The 18,026-nt window shown below is 45.2% G+C and overlaps 3 protein-coding genes across 9 annotated transcripts in view; 1 reads left to right on the top strand and 2 right to left on the bottom strand.

The window, feature by feature from the left end:
• Nucleotides 1-6,840, top strand: part of LOC146513386 (uncharacterized) — a 20,094-nt gene extending 13,254 nt beyond the window's left edge. Inside the window, exons 11-13 of the mRNA XM_085165858.1 lie at nucleotides 81-202; nucleotides 293-392; nucleotides 466-6,840. Coding sequence (XP_085021984.1) covers nucleotides 81-202; nucleotides 293-392; nucleotides 466-543 — 300 coding nt within the window. The 3' untranslated portion in view covers nucleotides 544-6,840. The remainder of the gene's footprint in view (nucleotides 1-80; nucleotides 203-292; nucleotides 393-465) is intronic.
• Nucleotides 596-5,326, bottom strand: lyrm5b (LYR motif containing 5b). 4 transcript variants are annotated; one of them, XM_085165867.1, is made up of 3 exons: nucleotides 4,980-5,326; nucleotides 3,787-3,852; nucleotides 596-914 (listed from the first exon to the last, which is right to left on the bottom strand). In XM_085165867.1, exons 2-3 carry the CDS (start codon nucleotides 3,829-3,831, stop codon nucleotides 690-692), a joined length of 270 nt encoding a protein of 89 aa, XP_085021993.1. In that variant the 5' UTR covers nucleotides 3,832-3,852; nucleotides 4,980-5,326; the 3' UTR covers nucleotides 596-689. The 4 variants fall into 4 exon arrangements, with proteins under 4 accessions (XP_085021993.1, XP_085021992.1, XP_085021995.1 ...); XM_085165866.1 differs by having other exon boundaries at nucleotides 5,005-5,326; XM_085165869.1 differs by lacking the exon at nucleotides 4,980-5,326 and adding an exon at nucleotides 4,889-4,966.
• On the bottom strand, nucleotides 5,438-17,807 carry nedd1 (NEDD1 gamma-tubulin ring complex targeting factor). 4 transcript variants are annotated; one of them, XR_014875017.1, is made up of 17 exons: nucleotides 17,768-17,807; nucleotides 10,056-10,199; nucleotides 9,595-9,689; nucleotides 9,187-9,303; nucleotides 8,976-9,116; nucleotides 8,432-8,661; nucleotides 7,934-8,135; nucleotides 7,712-7,835; nucleotides 7,450-7,563; nucleotides 7,117-7,167; nucleotides 6,947-7,036; nucleotides 6,696-6,856; nucleotides 6,421-6,619; nucleotides 6,112-6,247; nucleotides 5,913-5,979; nucleotides 5,627-5,831; nucleotides 5,438-5,595 (listed from the first exon to the last, which is right to left on the bottom strand). XR_014875017.1 is itself a non-coding variant. In XM_085165854.1 (16 exons), exons 2-16 carry the CDS (start codon nucleotides 10,189-10,191, stop codon nucleotides 5,727-5,729), a joined length of 1,968 nt encoding a protein of 655 aa, XP_085021980.1. In that variant the 5' UTR covers nucleotides 10,192-10,199; nucleotides 17,768-17,807; the 3' UTR covers nucleotides 5,438-5,726. The 4 variants fall into 4 exon arrangements, 3 of the variants coding, with proteins under 3 accessions (XP_085021980.1, XP_085021981.1, XP_085021982.1); XM_085165854.1 differs by having other exon boundaries at nucleotides 5,438-5,831; XM_085165855.1 differs by having other exon boundaries at nucleotides 5,438-5,831; nucleotides 7,450-7,560; nucleotides 17,768-17,806.
• Nucleotides 17,808-18,026: the final 219 nt, after the last annotated feature.

Here is an 18,026-nt window from a genome sequence, read left to right as displayed (position 1 = left end):
TACAGTTAGACGCTGCAGATATTCAACGTGGACCAATCAGGGCCCAGATATCAGTGCTGACACCTTTGCTCGTCTTTCAGTCTCTGCTGGAGCTCGAGGAGCGTCAGGGCGCCGTGAGGACCAATCAGCTGAGCGCGACGGACATCCAGAGGTTTCCCACCAAGGTGTTCCAGAGATGCGGCGGCAGCGGCGGGAACACGCAGTGAGTCTCCGAGCTCGCCATTTGTAACGCTGAAAACAAACAAACCCCAAACCTGCACGCTAACACGTCTCTGTGCTGATTGGCCGGCAGCTGTCAGATCTGTTTCTGCGACTACAGCGACGGCGAGAAGCTGAGGATTCTGTCCTGTTTCCATGACTACCACGTTCACTGTATCGACCAGTGGCTGAAGGTAACGCCCTGCTTGGTTATACGGAGATGACATAAACTCGGAACGCCACCTGACTCTGTCTCCTCCCCCCCAGGATAACCCCACCTGTCCCATCTGCAGAGTCAACCTGGCCGACAAAGACGCCATCGCCCCCCCGACCTCTGACCTCTGACCTTTTCTACTGTTTCCTATGGGAACAGACAGGAAGGAAGGAGGACTCACGCTTGTTTTTGTTTTGAATACTTTAATTTAAAGGTTTCACTCGGTGGTCATGTGACCTCAGGATCAGAACCGTAAACCTCAGAGCTGTTCGTGTCGTCACCGTTCGGTCGCCGTTTCGTCCTCGTAGTAGCGCTTCTTCATCGCTCTGTACTTCCTCAGGTAGTAAAGCGCCTCCAGCTCCCGGCCCACGTACTCGCCACGAGCAATCAGGGCCTTTATTTGCTCGGGGTCCTCCACCGCCTTGTTCCTGGCAAACGCCGCTCTCAGACGGCCCCGGAAGTAGTCGCCACCTTTGGGGTACTCCCGGCCGAGGTAGAGGAGCTGCAAGGAGGAAGAGGATGTGTTGGCAAAAATATGTCTTTATTTTTACTAAAGGACAAAAAGGCGGCCGATGTATGACAGCACATGATGATCACATGACCTCAGCACAGGTCTTAAAATCACTCTGGACGATGATCTCAGACTGACACGCCTCCAGAGGCCGACATGTTTTATCAGGACGAGCAGCGGGAACGCCTTCGTTACAGTCAGAGGTCTGACCCAGGTTCACTTTGTGTCGGCGATGAACGCTCCGAGGATCCACGAGCGCTTCCAGTGATTCACTTTACACTTTACTTTCTTTGTAATCCCTTCAGCGGCGCTCCCTGCAGAGACCTTATCTTAGTCTAAAGCTGATAACAGGAAGTGTTTTCCTAAAGAGAGTCAAAGGTTTATCTGCAGATAGCATGAAGGCGCCGCTGATTTCCATCCTACACGCTTCCTCGTGCATAAAAACTGTAAAAACACTGATTGTTACAGTGTCTCACCTTATTTTCTTACTTTCTTACTTTCGGCTCTGCAGAGAGGGCGGAGCTCCTGCGTGAGGTGGACACAGGAAGTCTTTAAACCTTCACCATGAGGGATCACGAGTGCTGGCATCTTATTTTTTGGATTTATGAAATAAGAAAGCGCCGCCTGCTGCCTGTTTGTTTAAACTCACTGAGTTTAAAAGTCGCCCCATCTCAGGTCACCACATTTTTATAGTTTACAACTGATCTGCCTGAAAGTTTTCGCTTCATGCATCAAATACTTTTCTACATTTTTACTCCTTAAAGAAACGAGCCACCAGGCTGCCTTTAAAAGCTCTTTGCTGGGCCGATTCTGGCCCCTGGGCCTTATGTTTGACACGCCTGGTCTAAAGATGGCCACAGCACATCACATGTGCAGCTGGTTTCACTCAGAACCCGCTAAAGGGGCGGGGCTACAGAGGGAGGGGTGTTAGATTTCTGTGTTTTGGGCTTTAATGTTATTAAAATATTGTGATGCTGCGAGTTTGATTGTTTGTTGGTTTTCTCTGCTGATGTTGTTCGCGGCGTAACGACGGCGCTGCCACTGAAACACGTCCACTTTTTCACCCTTTAATAAACATGAAGTGTCTTCAGAGTGTTTGAGCAGATAATCTCAGCTCGATCCGATAAATAAGCTTTAAATATATCAGACGGATCATCTTAAAAGTAAATTAACTGTCAATAAATGTTAACAACATCATCATGGAGTCTTTGCTGACGCCGCCTGAAGTCTCATCATCCAAACTCCCGATTCTGACGTTTACAGCTGTGAAAACAGAAAATCTAGAATATGAGAATCGCTGCACGGACGTGTCAACAACAGTGTTCCCTCTAAGCTGCGCTCGGTCTCTGCACAGAAAATCTGCGTTGTGCACAAAAACAAAATCTAACCTGCACTGAAATTAAAATTAAAACTTTAACAATTCTGTTTTGCAGTGTGAGTCAGTGACGGAACGATGCCACCTTATCCCAAAGTCCAGCCAATGATGCGATTCACATTCGTATATAAGCAGCTAATCAACATTGACAGGCTATGACAGCATCCTTATGTGCGACACCAGTGTTTTAGCAAAGCGGCTGATGTGGAGTGAAGTTAATGACAACGTGTACAACCATTGGAGATGTGAGCAGGACAGACGAACAACTGACGGACAAAGTGTGGACTTTATACCAGTTTTTAAATTGTGTTGATCGGCCGTAAAACCAGAGTTATGATAAAATATCTGCAATGTTTGTTTTTCTTCCTGAATACTGTTGTTGTTTATATTTACTGCAGGAAGAAACGGTGAAAACTGCGTTTTATAAGGAAAACGCTCGAAAGCCTGTGACGTGTTTGAGATGTGAGAGATTTGTGACGTTTAGCACAAATGTTGTGTAGTTAGTGTGTAGTTAGTGTGTAGTGTAGTCAATAGTGTTGTTGTGTGTCAGAACAATGAGGCGACTGCTGAATGTTACAGGTGTTACAGCAGTGACACATCTGCTAAAAACTAAAGATACAGGTATTTTGTGCCTACTGAGGTCTGAGGGATCTTCTGGTAGGTGGTGATTTTTTTGCACTGCATGAGTTGATCTCTTATCTCCAACTTAACCTGCTGTGATCAGAAGTGAGTTGCCTTCGTAACCCTTAAACATCAGGCTAATCCTGAATCCCCAAATGCTTTATAGTACATGCCCTAGACATGAGTAATCAGTCAACTGGTTATAATAAAATACACATTTTTGTCAGGTTTAGCTTGTGTATTGTATTGCTGTTGTTCTCCTTCATCTCATAGTGACACAAATTATTTTTGGAGCGGCACAAATAATTTGTGTGGCATCAGATTTGATGCAGAACAGCTGATTGTTCTGTAAATAGTTTGAAATGTTTATTTAAAAACGCCTTGGCTGCATTTTTAGGTAAACAGCTGCAAAAAACTTTGTTTCCATAACTCAGTTACTTTTTTGAAGAAGTAACTATATCATTAATTGCCCAACATTGGTCATTATTTACTGTATTTGCAGACAGAGTTACAGACTCTCTCCCAGACCACAGACTCATAATACAGTCAGAGCTTTATTGGAGTTCAAGTTATTTTTCCTTCCAATAGTGTTAACATGCTACAGGTCATGAACAAGATTGTTTTTATTTTAATTGTAAATGGTCTAAAGCAGTTAATTAAAAGTAGTCTAACATAAATGTAAATGCTGTAATTTGATTACTTTAATAAACATGTAACTTGGATGCTGGCGTGACCACAGTGCACACGTCTGCTGTTGCTCACAGTGTCGAAGGGGACGCTCAGGGAGTTTGTGTGTTCAGACACATGAAACATTAGAGGGAACATTGGTCATCGAGTTCTTTAAAAATGAATTTTCCCGACACTCACGTTCTTGTACAGTCGAAACACTTCAGACCTGAGTGGGTTGGCCATCGTTCTGGAGGAGAGTCCGAGCTGAGAAAGGCAGAAAAGCAAACTTCAGATTAAAGAGGTTTAACCTGCTGCTCACGCTCAGTAACTGCTGACAATTCAATTCCATGTGCGACACAAAGAAAACTGCAGCTCTGCTGACGAATCAACAAAAAAACCATCGAACCAGATCAGTCGCTTCACAGGAATCAAACAGCGTTGAGGCTGAATGACCTCAGTCAGATCTGAAGCCATCGGCTCCAGATGTGATGGCCGACTGTCTTTTTATGTCACAGCCGAAGCACTACAGGCGCCAGTGTAACAGTAAAACTTTAAAAATAAACAACAATAAAGCTGTTTAATAATTAAATGTTAATAATAACAATAACGTACATCTTAAAGGTACCTGCTAACCTATTGTTCCCATGACGTTTGGGACTAGATGATGACGTTTATGGCTTTTGGGAGGCCAACAAAGAAACCGATCTTACACCAGAGTCCACTGACAAAAACGCGGATTTTCACCTGACAGAAAAAAGAAGTTTCTATTCAACTTTGCGTGACTTTACTGTTTCAGTGTTTTCTTGTGATCCGAACTAACTCACTAAAACGTCAGAGTCGCTCCGTAACACAAACTAACGGACCAATCGAGGCCGCTGCAGACGCAAAGCTCCGCCCTTCTGTGACGTAAAAATCCAGCTTTTGTGAATGGAGTCTGGTGGAGAGCGACCCGGTTCACTTCGCGGTTAGCACATAACCCACAGCGGCTCATCCAGGTGTGCAAAAATTGGCACACCAGCACGTGATCTGTAGTGGGCGTGGCCGCCGGCACCTGCTGCAGGTAACACTGACTGTGGGTTTCCGCGTGTCTCTGCCTGCAGGTCTATAATGTTAGAAAGTACACGCAGTATCGCACACCTGTCTGCCAGGTGTGCGTTAGATTAGACTGAAAACACGTTTAACGCTCAGCTCGTGACGTCATAAATACTATAAACAATTACAGGAACATTTGAGGCTCGTTGGTCTCAGTTTCGCTGCAGGGTTTGAATTCCTGCGTGAAGTGGATCAAATGAAACGTCACCTTCAGGTGATTCACGTCAGGTAAGCAGCGCTAGCAGGAAGCCAACTTTGCTCTGAGCGGCTGAAAGAGAAAAACCCGACAATAAACTAACCGAGCCTGAGCGGGTCAAAGGTCACCTGCTAGCCTCGCGCAGGGTTAAAGTTCCCGCGGTGAATCTGTCCGTTTCCCCGCTGCTGTTGGTCTAAAACAACCCGCGGAGCTCCGGGTTCATCGCCGCGGAGCACGAGAACTTAAAAGTCTGTGAACTTCGTGAGCGTGCTGCGCGCTCACAGGCTAGCAGGTAAACAACCAAAGAGTGTGAGCGCGCAGAGAGAGTAACCCCACCCCGACACGCTCAAACCGCCGGCCCGCGAAAAGCCAAAGAACAAACACACATTTCACTAGAAACTACGACCGCATATCACCGTAAATGCTACATTCTACCGTAAATGCTACATTCTACCGTAAATACCTCACACCGTGTTAGTTGCTGATCATTAAAACTGTGATAAACACACCAAAGGTTTTAGATTCGGGTTGATTTCTGTGTACATGAAAACACACACGTAATTTTTTTATTGGCTGTAAACATTTTATTTTTATTCTTCTTCAGACAAAAGTTTCTTACTGAAACATGATGCAGGCACATGTGAACAGACCGCCTTTCAAACTCTTCCAGGCTTTGACATCAAAATTCATTAAATTACAACAAAACATAAGTGTTCACCCTCATCCCCACACACACACACACACACACACACACACACACACACACACACACACACACACACACACGTGTTCATGTTGGACCATCTGACGTCAGGATGGGAGGAGGCAGCCAGAACGAGGCTCCAGACGGTCAGTAGTTGGCCCTGAGCCGGCGGTTCTCCTCCTTCAGCCTCTCGATCTCCTCCACCAGAGAGTCGTTGACGGAGTATTTCTCTATCAGACAGTGGATCTCAGTCTGAAACACAAACACAGAACCATAAAACACCAGAAAGTCACATCTGACCATCAGAGGAAAGCTTGGACGAATCGGTCGTACCAACTGGATGTAAAACTGTCGGATCATCTCCACCTGGAGGTTGATGATGTCTTTGTGACAGGCGTTCCTGAGGAGAAGAAGCTTGTTCATGTCGCTGCCATAAAAGCTCAAACACACCAAATCAATCCGCCTCTGAAAATAGTCCCCACAAAAAGGCTAGCTGATTTTTCTCTGAAGAGAGGTCAGAGGTCAGACTGACCTGAACTCCTCCAGAGTTTCGTGGATCATGTTCTGGATGAAGTGGATCTGCAGGGAGGTGAGGGGAGCAGCTCCGGCCTGTCCAACCACGTCGGCGATGTTCTGAGAGAGAGTCGAGGAAACGGCAGCCGACAGACCTGAAGGCAGAGGAAACATCGGAATCTCCCACACAAGCAGCTGACCCTGAACTCAGCGTCCAATTCACAAGCCTATTCCTACAGAGTCCCACAGACAGTGAACTAACCACGGTGATATCGGACCTTAGTGGGAATTGAACCCTCGGCCTCAGAACTGCTGCTGCCGACTCTACCTGCTGCTGCAGAGGTGGTGGGTGGAGCTCCGTGGACAGGTGAGTCGTAGCTCAGGTGAGCCTGAATGCCATTGGCTCTCCGGAGGCTGGGCTCTGGCGTGAAGAAGGGCGGGGCCAGCTGACTGTGATTGGCTGACTGTGACATAGGGGGCGTGGACTGACTCTGTGTCTCCAGACTGGAACAGCTGACTTTGTCAGACTGAGACAGATCAAAGTTCAGTTAGGTGGACCTGCGTTGTCACAGGTGTAGAGGTTAAAGGTTTAAAGGTCATCACCTTTCTGGAGTCACACAGTTCTCCAGCTACAGCGGTGTTTGGCTCCTCCTCTTTGATAGCCGGAGGGGTCTGGAAGACGGACAGCGGGCTGTAGCACCTCCCCGCCGAGGCTGCGAGCGGCGTTCCCAGTGGCGTCTTCCTGTGAGAGCTGGGACCTGCGTCTGAAGCACAGTGCAGACATTCTTTAACCTCCAGGTGACCTCACCTGGACCTTTAGGCATTTTAAATGGGCGTTGAACTTGAACTCTGACCTTCTCTGAGTGGAGAGAAGATGTCCAGGCTGGACCGGCCTGTTAGCTGCTGACCCTCCCCCTCTCTAGACATCACCTCCAAAGTGGTAACTAAGGAAAAAGAAACACAGCGTCAGGATTGGTCCGACGGCAGCGTCGCTTCAAATGCATCTGGTGACCTCCTCTCGTACCCTGTCCTCGTCCAAATGGCGTGTTCGCGGTGGTCCCGTGGGTAGGCGGGTCTGGAAGAAGAAGGAGAGTCACGACTGAAATGGATTCAGGTAGAGGTGATGACAGAGAACGTCTGAAGGTTCTCGGTCATCCAGGTCATCGTAGTCAAAGCTTTCAAAGAAAGCGTCTGGACGTTTCTCAGATGAGGTGAAACGTCGTCAAGCAACTTAAAGAAGTCCAGACGCTTTTCTTTGAAAGCTCCTTTGATAACAGAGAATGCTGCGATTTACAAAAACAAGGCAACGTTAGTGAATGCAGCATCGGATTTCAGCCAATCACAGGCTGCCTCTGACCTTCGCGAGCGGGAGAGAAGATGTCCAGACTGTTTCGTCCCACGCTACTGAACTGCTCCGCCCCCTGCTGGCCTTCAGCTTCCCGACACATCCCGTCCACAGCAGCGCCTCCTGCTGAACACGTGCTGTAATTACGGCTTCATCATCATCAGACAGGACGACCGTGATTGGCCACACTGCCACAGGAGCTTCAAGCTCACAGTTGCCTTATTTATCTGTGTGGGAAAAATGCGTCCACAGTGACCTACGGCGTGAAACCCACCTGTGTTTGTCACCTGTCTGTTGGGGGCAGGGCCTGTGCTGGCGGTGGGATCTGGTTGGCTGCTGGGGAGCTTGGTGGAGGATCTCTTAGAGCTGGAAGTTTTTGAGGAGCCAGTTTTACTGGACTGAGACAAGAAAGAGAAAGAAGCCTGCAGGTTTATACACACTGAAGGAAAAATTGATATTATTCCCATCTTCCACCTGAGAGTCCCGAGGATGGCACCTTGTGTTTGCTGGCGTTGCTCTGGAAGCGCAGGCAGGTCACTGAGGTTTTATGGGCCACTGTGATCCTGGTGGGGGCGCTGGAGTTTCTCAGGTCGTACTGGTAGATCTTCCCGCGAGTGGACCCGACCACCAGCCCAGTACCGTCCAGAGTGAAGTCCACAGCTGTCAGAGGACTGTCCACGCGGATGGACCTCAGGACGCTGGAGACGCAGACGAACACGCCGTTAAACACAAAGTGGAACAGATTTTCTCCACAGATAAAGAGCTTCAGCTCATGCTGCTTTGCTTTGGTTCTGGACAGAAAGTTTTATATTAACACAGGATAAAACACGATGAGACTCATTTTAAAGTCTAGAAGTCTTCTGCAGTCTCCTGAAAGGAAGACAGGTGAAAGACTCAATGAGCTCGAGAGCGCCCTCTATGGAACAGGAGCTCCACAGAGGGCGTAACAGCCTTGTGACCGAGCAGGTCCCGGGACGTGAGCGATCGGACTCACATCTTGCTGGCGGTGTCGTAGCAGACGATCTTCTTGTCCAGGCCGACGCTGACGACCAGCAGGTCGTTGGTGGGCGAGAAGGCCAGGCCGGAGCCTGGGGCCTTGTGGGCGCCGTCGAACACGTGCAGCTCCTTCTGGGTGTTGGAGTCCCACAGCACCACCGTTCCGCTGTCAGACACGCTGCCCAGCAGGGAGCGCTTCACCGTGGACAAGCTCAGGTCGTGGATGGGCTGGAGAGCAACAGATCATCAAGCAGTAATACCAACATTCCTCTGCTGTCTTTTAGTTACAGTCTTTACATACACAGACTCTGACTCTGAACAGAGTGAAGCATAAAAACTGAGCCCCTCCTCCACTCTCTGGTTAACTCTGAGCCTGCAGAGACTTTATATAACGTGAGGTAAATAAACTGAAAGCACACCTCCACCTTTTGGCTGCTCCCTCTTTGTCCTCCTTCACTACAGTCATATCACCAGCTCACAGCTCACCTGAGTGGCTTCAAAGAAAATCTTTAAAATAAACGATATGAAAGTGGAGGTCTGACCTGGTTGCTGCCGTGGCCGAACGGCCTGCTGGACAGGTTGGTGGTCAGACTATGGAGGACTAGGTCGCCGCTGGTGGAGCCGGAGGCGACGTAGCTGTCGTTGGCATTAAAGGACACGCACGTCACCTCCTCCTTATGGTCCTGAGAGAAAAGGAGGCCATGTTTATCCCGCTCAGGGGTAAAGGAACCCGGAGGTGGCGTGAGGTCCTACCTTGAGGGAGCGGTGCAGTCTCGTGGTCTTCAGGTCCCAGATGTGCACGCAGTGATCGAGACCTCCGCTGACCAGGAACTGAGACGAGGAGCTCAGACACACCCGGGTCTGCTTTTTCTGAACACAAACCAGCACCGTTACACTTCAAAAACCGAAGAGCTCTCAGTGAGATACTTACCAGACTGACTCGGCTTTCTAAAACTACACAGCATAACTAAAATCTTTAGTTTCCCTCTTTTCCCTGAAACCTAAACTTTACTGAAACACCTGGAAGAACAGCTGGTATCATATTTCTAAAGCTCAGTGTTTTGGGAACTGAAGGAGAATTTGGACCCAGAGACAAACAATAACGTCTCAGGCTTTATTCTTCTTTTACCCCTCTGCAGTCTTTAAAGAGCTGAGACTCACCCCGTCGGCCAGCTCCACCACCGGCACAGGAGTCGACTTGAGGCTGGAAACGACCAGCTTGTCCCCACTGCTGCTGGCGCTGACCAGGTACTGGTCTGAGAGAACTGGTCAAGGCTGATTCACAGATCTAAAGGTGATTTATGCAGCTCACTCTGACAGGGCAGCTCTGCGTGATTCATAGTTTAAAATAAGCTTTCTTTGTCTCATACTGTTCATGACCTGTCTGAAAGAAGCTGCTTTAGCTCCTCCCCCTTTAAGACATTTAAATTGTGATTGGCTGCCCCTTGAAATTAAACCGCCAACTGAGATCATAAACTCATCAGGAAGTGCTTACTGAGCTCAGGGTGACCAAAGGTGTGTATACAATCAGACAGAGGAGTCGCCCCCTGCTGGACATGACAAAGACAGCAGATTTCCATCTTTCATGTCCAGGCTGTGGTGACTTAGTGACAGCAGGATACTGTTGGAGCTCCAGCAGGCCTGAGCGACAGGGTGGCTTGTGCTGTGTGGGTTAAACTGCTCCACCGGCGCCATGGAAACCGCATCCCAGATCTTCACGCAGTCTCCGGTCGACATCAGCCGTGTCACCTCCTCCATGGTAACAGCTGGAGAAAATAAACACATGCACAGAGATTTGTATCCTCGCAGGCCGTCACTGTTAGTTTTACAGCTCATCATTGCTTTTGTCAAAAAGCACAAACAACATAATTGTAAAGTTTTCCATTAAACAATGATCAGAACTACATGACTATAGAAGGGAAAAAACAGGAATAAACACAGGAAGATGGATCGGATTTACATTTTACTTTTTGGCTTTTAGAAACCGACAAAGCCAAAAAAATGTGCATGTCTACTTTTCCCACTGAATTCAAAACTAGATTCTATTTAATTTATTTTCGATTGTGTTTATTTCCTTTACTGTTCAACGCTCTGAAATCTGTTTTTAAAAAGTCTTATAGGAATGTAGAGTTGAAAAGCTGGTGCAGTAACTCCAAGTATCAGGCAGTAAAAGTACACAGTGCTGAAGTATTTCTGTGAAATCTATCGGATGTTCGTAGTTTTTTGGTCTCTGTTGTAGTTTTTCTACACAGTTAACTGCAGGCAGACGGACACGTAAAGCTGAGTCTGACGCCTGTGAGAACTTTAAACGGCTCGCGGGATGTTTTTGGTCCATCAAACAGAACTTTTATCGACTTTGTTCCGTTAACTTGAACCTGCAGCTACAGGTAGCTCATGCTAACCGACTAACAGCTTGGCGGCTTTAAAGTTAACAAATAGTCGCGAGGCGAGCGGAAACTGCCGGGAATGTTTTCGCCTGACCCTCAATGTCTGTAAGATTAACTATACTTACCCAGAAAGAGTTTTTAATCACCGAAAAGTCGAAACTGAGTTTGTTTTGGAGGCGCCCGCAGCCAATGAACCGCCACTACGGAACACCAGGAGGGACAAACGGCGGAGACGGGATCGTACTTCCTGTGTTTGTGTTAAAGTCTAATCGAAATGTACTAAATATACAATATCAAAGCAACAATTAAAGAAAAACACAGAATAAAATATTTAATTTTTGTTATATTTTATATGAAGAAAATAGGCATATAAAACGTGGCTTTATGAAGAACAATAAAACAAAAACAAGTTTAGTAAATATTAGTGATGGGATTTCCGGCTCTTTTTAGAGAACCGACTCTTCCGGCTCGACTCACTAAAAAGACCCGGCTCTTTCGGCTCCCAACCGGGTCTTCAGGTTGTTTTGTTGCTTTAATTTATTTATTTTTAACAACAATATGAAATTATGCACAAAAGGAATTACTAATGTAAAAAATGTTGTTTTATTTATACATATTTATATATAAATATATATATAAACGTAAAAACCCAATAGCACGTATAAACCCGGAAGCACGTACAAACTCCAAAACATGTACAAAACACAACAGAAGTGCTCCAGGATGCTAGGGGGCAATTCAATTCAATTCAATTTTATTTATATAGCGCCAAATCACAACAAATGTCGCCTCAAGGCGCTTCATAGATACAGAGAAAAGCCCAACAATCATATGACCCCCTATGAGCAAGCACTTTGGCGACAGTGGGAAGGAAAAACTGCCTTTTAACAGGAAGAAACCTCCGGCAGAACCAGGCTCAGGGAGGGGCGGCCATCTGCTGCGACCGGTTGGGGTGAGAGAAGGAAGACAGGATAAAAGACATGCTGTGGAAGAGAGACAGAGATTAATAACAGATACGATTCAATACAGAGAGGTCTGTTAACACATAGTGAGTGAGAAAGGTGACTGGAAAGGAAAAACTCAATGCATCATGGGAATCCTCCGGCAGCCTACATCTATTGCAGCATAACTAAGGGAGGATTCAGGGTCACCTGGTCCAGCCCTAACTATATGCTTTAGCAAAAAGGAAAGTTTTAAGCCTAATCTTAAAAGTAGAGATAGTGTCTGTCTCCCGAATCCAAACTGGAAGCTGGTTCCACAGAAGAGGGGCCTGAAAACTGAAGGCTCTCCCTCCCATTCTACTTTTAAATACTCTAGGAACAACAAGTAGGCCTGCAGAGCGGGAGCGAAGTGCTCTAATAGGGTGATATGGTACTACAAGGTCATTAAGATAAGATGGGGCCTGATTATTTAAGACCTTGTATGTGAGGAGCAGGATTTTGAATTCAATTCTGGATTTAACAGGAAGCCAATGAAGGGAAGCCAAAACAGGAGAAATATGCTCTCTCTTTCTAGTCCCTGTCAGTACTCTTGCTGCAGCATTTTGGATTAACTGAAGGCTTTTCAGTGAGTTTTTTGGACATCCTGATAATAATGAATTGCAGTAGTCCAGCCTGGAAGTAATAAATGCATGAACTAGTTTTTCAGCGTCACTCTGAGACAGGATATTTCTAATTTTAGAGATGTTGCGCAAATGGAAGAACGCAGTCTTACATATTTGTTTAATATGTGCGTTGAAGGACATATCCTGGTCAAAAATGACTCCAAGGTTCCTCACAGTGTTACTGGAGGCCAAGGTAATGCCATCCAGAGTAAGAATCTGGTTATTTTAATACGCTGAAAAGCATATTTCTAAGCTTTTCAGCGCCGAGTACAATGACCTCAGTTTTATCTGAGTTAAGAAGCAGAAAGTTAGTGGCCATCCAAGTCTTTATGTCTTTAAGACATTCCTGCAGTTTAACTAATTGGTGTGTGTTATCTGGCTTCATGGACAGATAGAGCTGGGTGTCATCTGCATAGCAGTGAAAATGTATGCTATGTCTTCTAATGATGCTGCCTAGGGGAAGCATGTATAATGTAAACAGAATTGGTCCTAGCACTGAACCCTGTGGAACTCCATAATTAACCTCAGTGTGTGAAGAGGACTCTCCATTTACATGTACAAATTGGAGTCTATTAGATAGATATGATACAAACCACTGCAGTGCAATACCTGTAATACCTACAGCATGTTCTAATCGCTCTAATAGGATATTATGGTCAACAGTATCGAATGCTGCACTAAGGTCAAGAAGGACAAGCACAGAGATGAGTCCACTGTCAGAGGCCATAAGAAGATCATTTGTAACCTTCACTAAAGCTGTTTCTGTGCTGTGATGAACTCTGAAACCTGACTGAAACTCTTCAAATAAACCATTCCTCTGCAGATGATCTGTTAGCTGTTTGACAACTACTCTTTCAAGAATTTTTGATATGAAAGGAAGGTTGGAGATTGGCCTATAATTAGCTAAGACTGCTGGGTCTAGAGATGGCTTTTTGAGTAAAAGTTTAACTGCAGCCACCTTGAAGGCCTGTGGTACATAGCCGATTATTAGAGATAGGTTGATCATATATAAGATCGAAGAATTAATCAATGGCAGGACTTCTTTGAGCAGTTTTGTAGGAATGGGGTCTAAAAGATACGTTGATGGTTTGGAGGAAGTAATTATTGAAGTTAACTCAGAAAGATCGATTGGAAAAAAAGAGTCTAACTTAACATCAATGGAACTAAGAGTAGCTGTAGATAATATTACATCTGTGGGATGATTATTGGTAATTTTTTCTCTAATGATAAAAATTTTATTAGTGAAGAAGTTCATGAAGTCATCACTAGTTAACGTTAAAGGGATGGTTGGCTCAAAAGAGCTCTGGCTTTTTGTCAGCCTGGCTACAGTGCTGAAGAGAAACCTGGGGTTGTTCTTATTTTCTTCAATCAGTGATGAGTAGTAAGCTGTTCTGGCTTTGCGGAGGGCTTTCTTATAAAGCAACAAACTATTTCTCCAGGCTAAATGATGATCCTCTAAATTTGTGACACGCCATTTCCTCTCCAGATTACGAGTCATCTGCTTTAGGGTACGTGTTTGAGAATTATACCACGAGGTCAGGTACTTCTGATTAGAGACCTTAGTTTTCACTGGAGCTACAGTATCCAGAGTCGTACGTAGTGAGGAGGTGAAATTATTAACAAGATAATCGACCTCTGTTGGGGTAGCGTTCAGATAGCTGCTCTGCTCTGTGTTGGTACAGGGCATTGACGATGATAACAGTGGCTGGATTATATTCTTAAACTTAGTTACAGCGCTTTCAGAAAGACATCTACTTTGATAAAGTCCACTCTCCACTGCTGCGTAATCAATTATTGTAAATGTAAATGTTATCAAGAAATGATCAGACAGGAGAGGGTTTTCAGGAAACACTGTTAAATGTTCAGTTTCTATGCCATATGTTAAAACAAGATCTAGAGTGTGATTAAAGTGGTGGGTGGGTTCTTTTACATTTTGAGAGAAACCAATTGAGTCTAGCAACAGATTAAATGCCATGTTGAGGCTGTCATTTTTAGCATCAACATGGATGTTAAAATCACCCACAATAATTATTTTATCTGAGCTCAGAACTAAATCAGATATAAAGTCTGAGAAATCAGACAGAAACTCTGTGTAAGGCCCAGGTGGACGATAGATGATAACAAGTAAGACTGGTTTCTGAGTTTCACAGCTGGGGTGGACAATGCTAAGCATCAGGCTTTCAAATGAATTAAAAGTCTGTCTTGGTCTTTCATGAATTAATAGACTGGTGTGAAAAATTGCTGCCACACCTCCCCCTCGACCTGTGCTTCGAGATTTCTGGTAGTTAGAATGACTCGGGGGTGTTGATTCATTTAAACTAACATAATCATCCTGCTGCAACCAGGTTTCTGTAAGGCAGAGTAAATCAATTTGTTGATCAATTATTAAGTCATGTACTAACAGAGACTTGGAGGAGAGAGACCTAATATTTAATAATCCACATTTCACTGTTTTACTCTTTGGTTCAGATGTGGACACTGTATTGTTCTTTCTTTGTAAATGTTTAAGTTGTTTGTTGCTGGTTTTTAGTTTGTTTTTTGTCTTTTTGGAAGCAGACACAGTCTCTATGGAGATGGGTTTTTGGGGGGGTAGCAGGAGGAGAGAAGCTGCAGAGAGGCGTGTAAGACTGCAACTCTGCTTCCTGGTCCCAACTCTGGATAGTCATATTTTGGGGGGTTTAATAAATTTGTTCATATTTCTAGAAATGAGAGCTGCTCCATCCAAAGTGGGATGGATGCCATCTCTCCTAACAAGACCAGGTTTCCTCCAGAAGGTTTGCCAATTATCTATGAAGCCCACATCATTTCTGGGACACCACTCAGACAGCCAGCAATTTAAGGAGAACATGCGGCTAAACATGTCACTCCTGGTCTGATTGGAGAGGGGACCAGAGAAAACTACAGAGTCCGACATTGTTTTGGCAAAGTTGCACACCGATTCAATATTGATTTTAGTGACCTCCGATTGGCGTAACCGGATGTTATTACTGCCGACGTGAATTATGATTTTATTGAATTTACGTTTACCCTTAGCCAGCAGTTTTAAATTTCCTTCAATGTCGCCTGCTCTGGCCCCTGGAAGACAATTGACTGTGGTTGCCGGTGTCTCTAGCTTCACATGTCTGAGAACAGAATCATCAATTACCAGAGTTTGACCCCCAGCGGGTGTGTCACCGAGTGGGGAAAAACGGTTAGACACATGAACGGGTTGGTGGTGTACCTGGGGCTTCTGTTTAGGACTACGCTTCCTCCTCACCGTTACCCAGCCGTCTTTCCCCAGCTGCTTGGGATCTGCCGGGGAACAGCTAGCGGGGCCTACGCTATCTTCGGCTGCACCAGCTACAGGGGCCTGGCTAGCTAAGGGTGAGAGAAGGGTGCAAAGCCGAGTCTCCAGTTCAGTAATCCTGGCCTCCAGAGCTGCAAATATGCTACATTTGTTACAGATATCATTACTGCTAAAGGAGGCCGAGGAGTAACTAAACATCTGACACAATGAGCAAGAAAGTGCAGAAGGGACAGGTGAAGTAGCCATGGTGCTAACGGGTTGGCTACGAGCTAAGCTAGCGAAACAGTACAGAGACAGTGAGTGAATACTTTGGCTATAAATTAGGTAGTGAGTACACAGAAAGTGTGCTTCGGATGAAGCACGTGAAGATTATACTGTGAAAAAAGAATGTATTTAAAAGTTGTTAATTAAACTGCTAAGCAAATAAGCTACTCAGAAACACCACTGTGTTTGAGCAGGAACAGGAAGCGATACTATACCACAGAGCGAGCGAACACCAAGTGATTGAGCAGTGTTGAGCTTTTGTTACCTAGTGGCTACTCAAGCCAGCAAGGACCAACGACCTGATTGACCCTGTGCACGAGAAAATGCTAACTTCCTGGTTTGAGACCGGATGTGGGGTTGTACATTTCCAGTAGCTTTACTTTGCGGTCAATCGCTACTGCGAAGATATACTCCAAAATTGATGTCCAAAACTCGAAAACGGAACGATCGCGTTAAGTTACAAAGAGGAGAAGGTGGGAACACTCACCACTGTTGTGTCATAAAAAATCTAATGATCAATTTTGACGTTTAAAGAGTTTAGATCGATCAGTTGTTTACATCACTAAACACAAGCAGAACTGCAGCAGAAGACACATCGTCCACATTCAGAAGCACATCTCTGTATAGTGACTGGTCTTATGATTTAAACAGGCAAATGTTCAGCATTCAAACTACAGGTGAACAACAGTCAAACCAGATGTTTTCCCCGTTATGTCGATATCAGCTAGTCAAGTACACACCTACACAGCATGTTAACAAACCGTGAAAAAAAGCCACACAAAAAATTAATGATTGCTGGTAACGGTTTCTATACATTAGTATTTACGAAGGGTATGTTGTGACTTACCTTCAAAATTACAGCGGTCCCTCGCTATAACGCGGTTCACCTTTCACCTCGCTGTTTCACAGATTTTTTAGTGCAAGTTTGCATGCTTTTTTACGTCCTGCGTCCTGATCGCTGCAGACGATCTCCTCCGTCTCTCCTGTACAGAATCGCCGCATCTATTGCTAGCAGTGTGACTCTGAAGTGCAGTGCTGTATGTCCACGATGTACACGAAACGTTTTGCACCGTCAAAAAATAAAATTGGCTAATTGATTTCACCTATCACTGGTTATTTTTAGAACATAACACCCGCGATAAACGAGGGACAGCTGAGAAATATAACATTTGAATCCATTTTCTCTTTTCCCCTGAGGCGCGGGGGAAAAATATCGACAAGTCGATGAACATCATTTACAGATATATTGGGTAAGTGCCCGAGACATCTATAGAAATGTAAATCGCCGCTTTATTTATTTATTTGCTTAACTTGTTTTGGACCGTAAACAGGGCGCGAATAGGACACCGGAAACAAAGCTCCCCACAGGAGTTTCCGCACCGGAAGTAGCATATGCTAACGTGCACATAGTCAATTTGGTGTGTGGTAGTAACAGGTTAATGTACTGTTGCGGCTCCTCCTTCCAGGCCGCGGCAGGCTAAACACGAGGACACAGATAACGCGCAGCAATGAACACATAACATACACTTCTGTATCATTTGCTCCTTTTATTCCACATGCAACTGTCCAGTATACAAATCAGTGCCTGGGATTAACTATTAGACAAATGCACAGACTGCACAAACAAATAACTGCAACTCACCAATAACTGCACTAACTACTATGCCACACTACAACTTGGCCTATGGCATCAATTAGTGCACAAATATACAGAAACCATCAAGTTACAGTCAAAATACATCAAAATCATTCAAGCTGCGGTTAACAGAAAGTTTTGCCTCATGCTCACCCTACCTTTCTGCTCAACAACATCAGGTGCTGTGAACAGGTGAGTGCAACCACATTTATCATCTACCACACCCATGACACACGCCCCACACCCGTGCACCAATACAGTGAGTCCATTTAAACCAACCCACTTAGTCAAAAAAAGAAAAACTCATATGGCTCCTACATGTACTTTTTTTTTTTTTAATTTATTTGAATATATATGAGTGCTTGTGTATAAATACACAAACAATACACATATGCTTTCAATTGTGTAATTTAAGTG

This window comes from Neolamprologus multifasciatus, chromosome 7 (genome assembly GCF_963576455.1).
Source record: "Neolamprologus multifasciatus chromosome 7, fNeoMul1.2, whole genome shotgun sequence".
NCBI classification, from domain to species: Eukaryota; Metazoa; Chordata; class Actinopteri; order Cichliformes; family Cichlidae; genus Neolamprologus; species Neolamprologus multifasciatus.
This window is presented reverse-complemented; position numbering and strand designations above follow the sequence as displayed.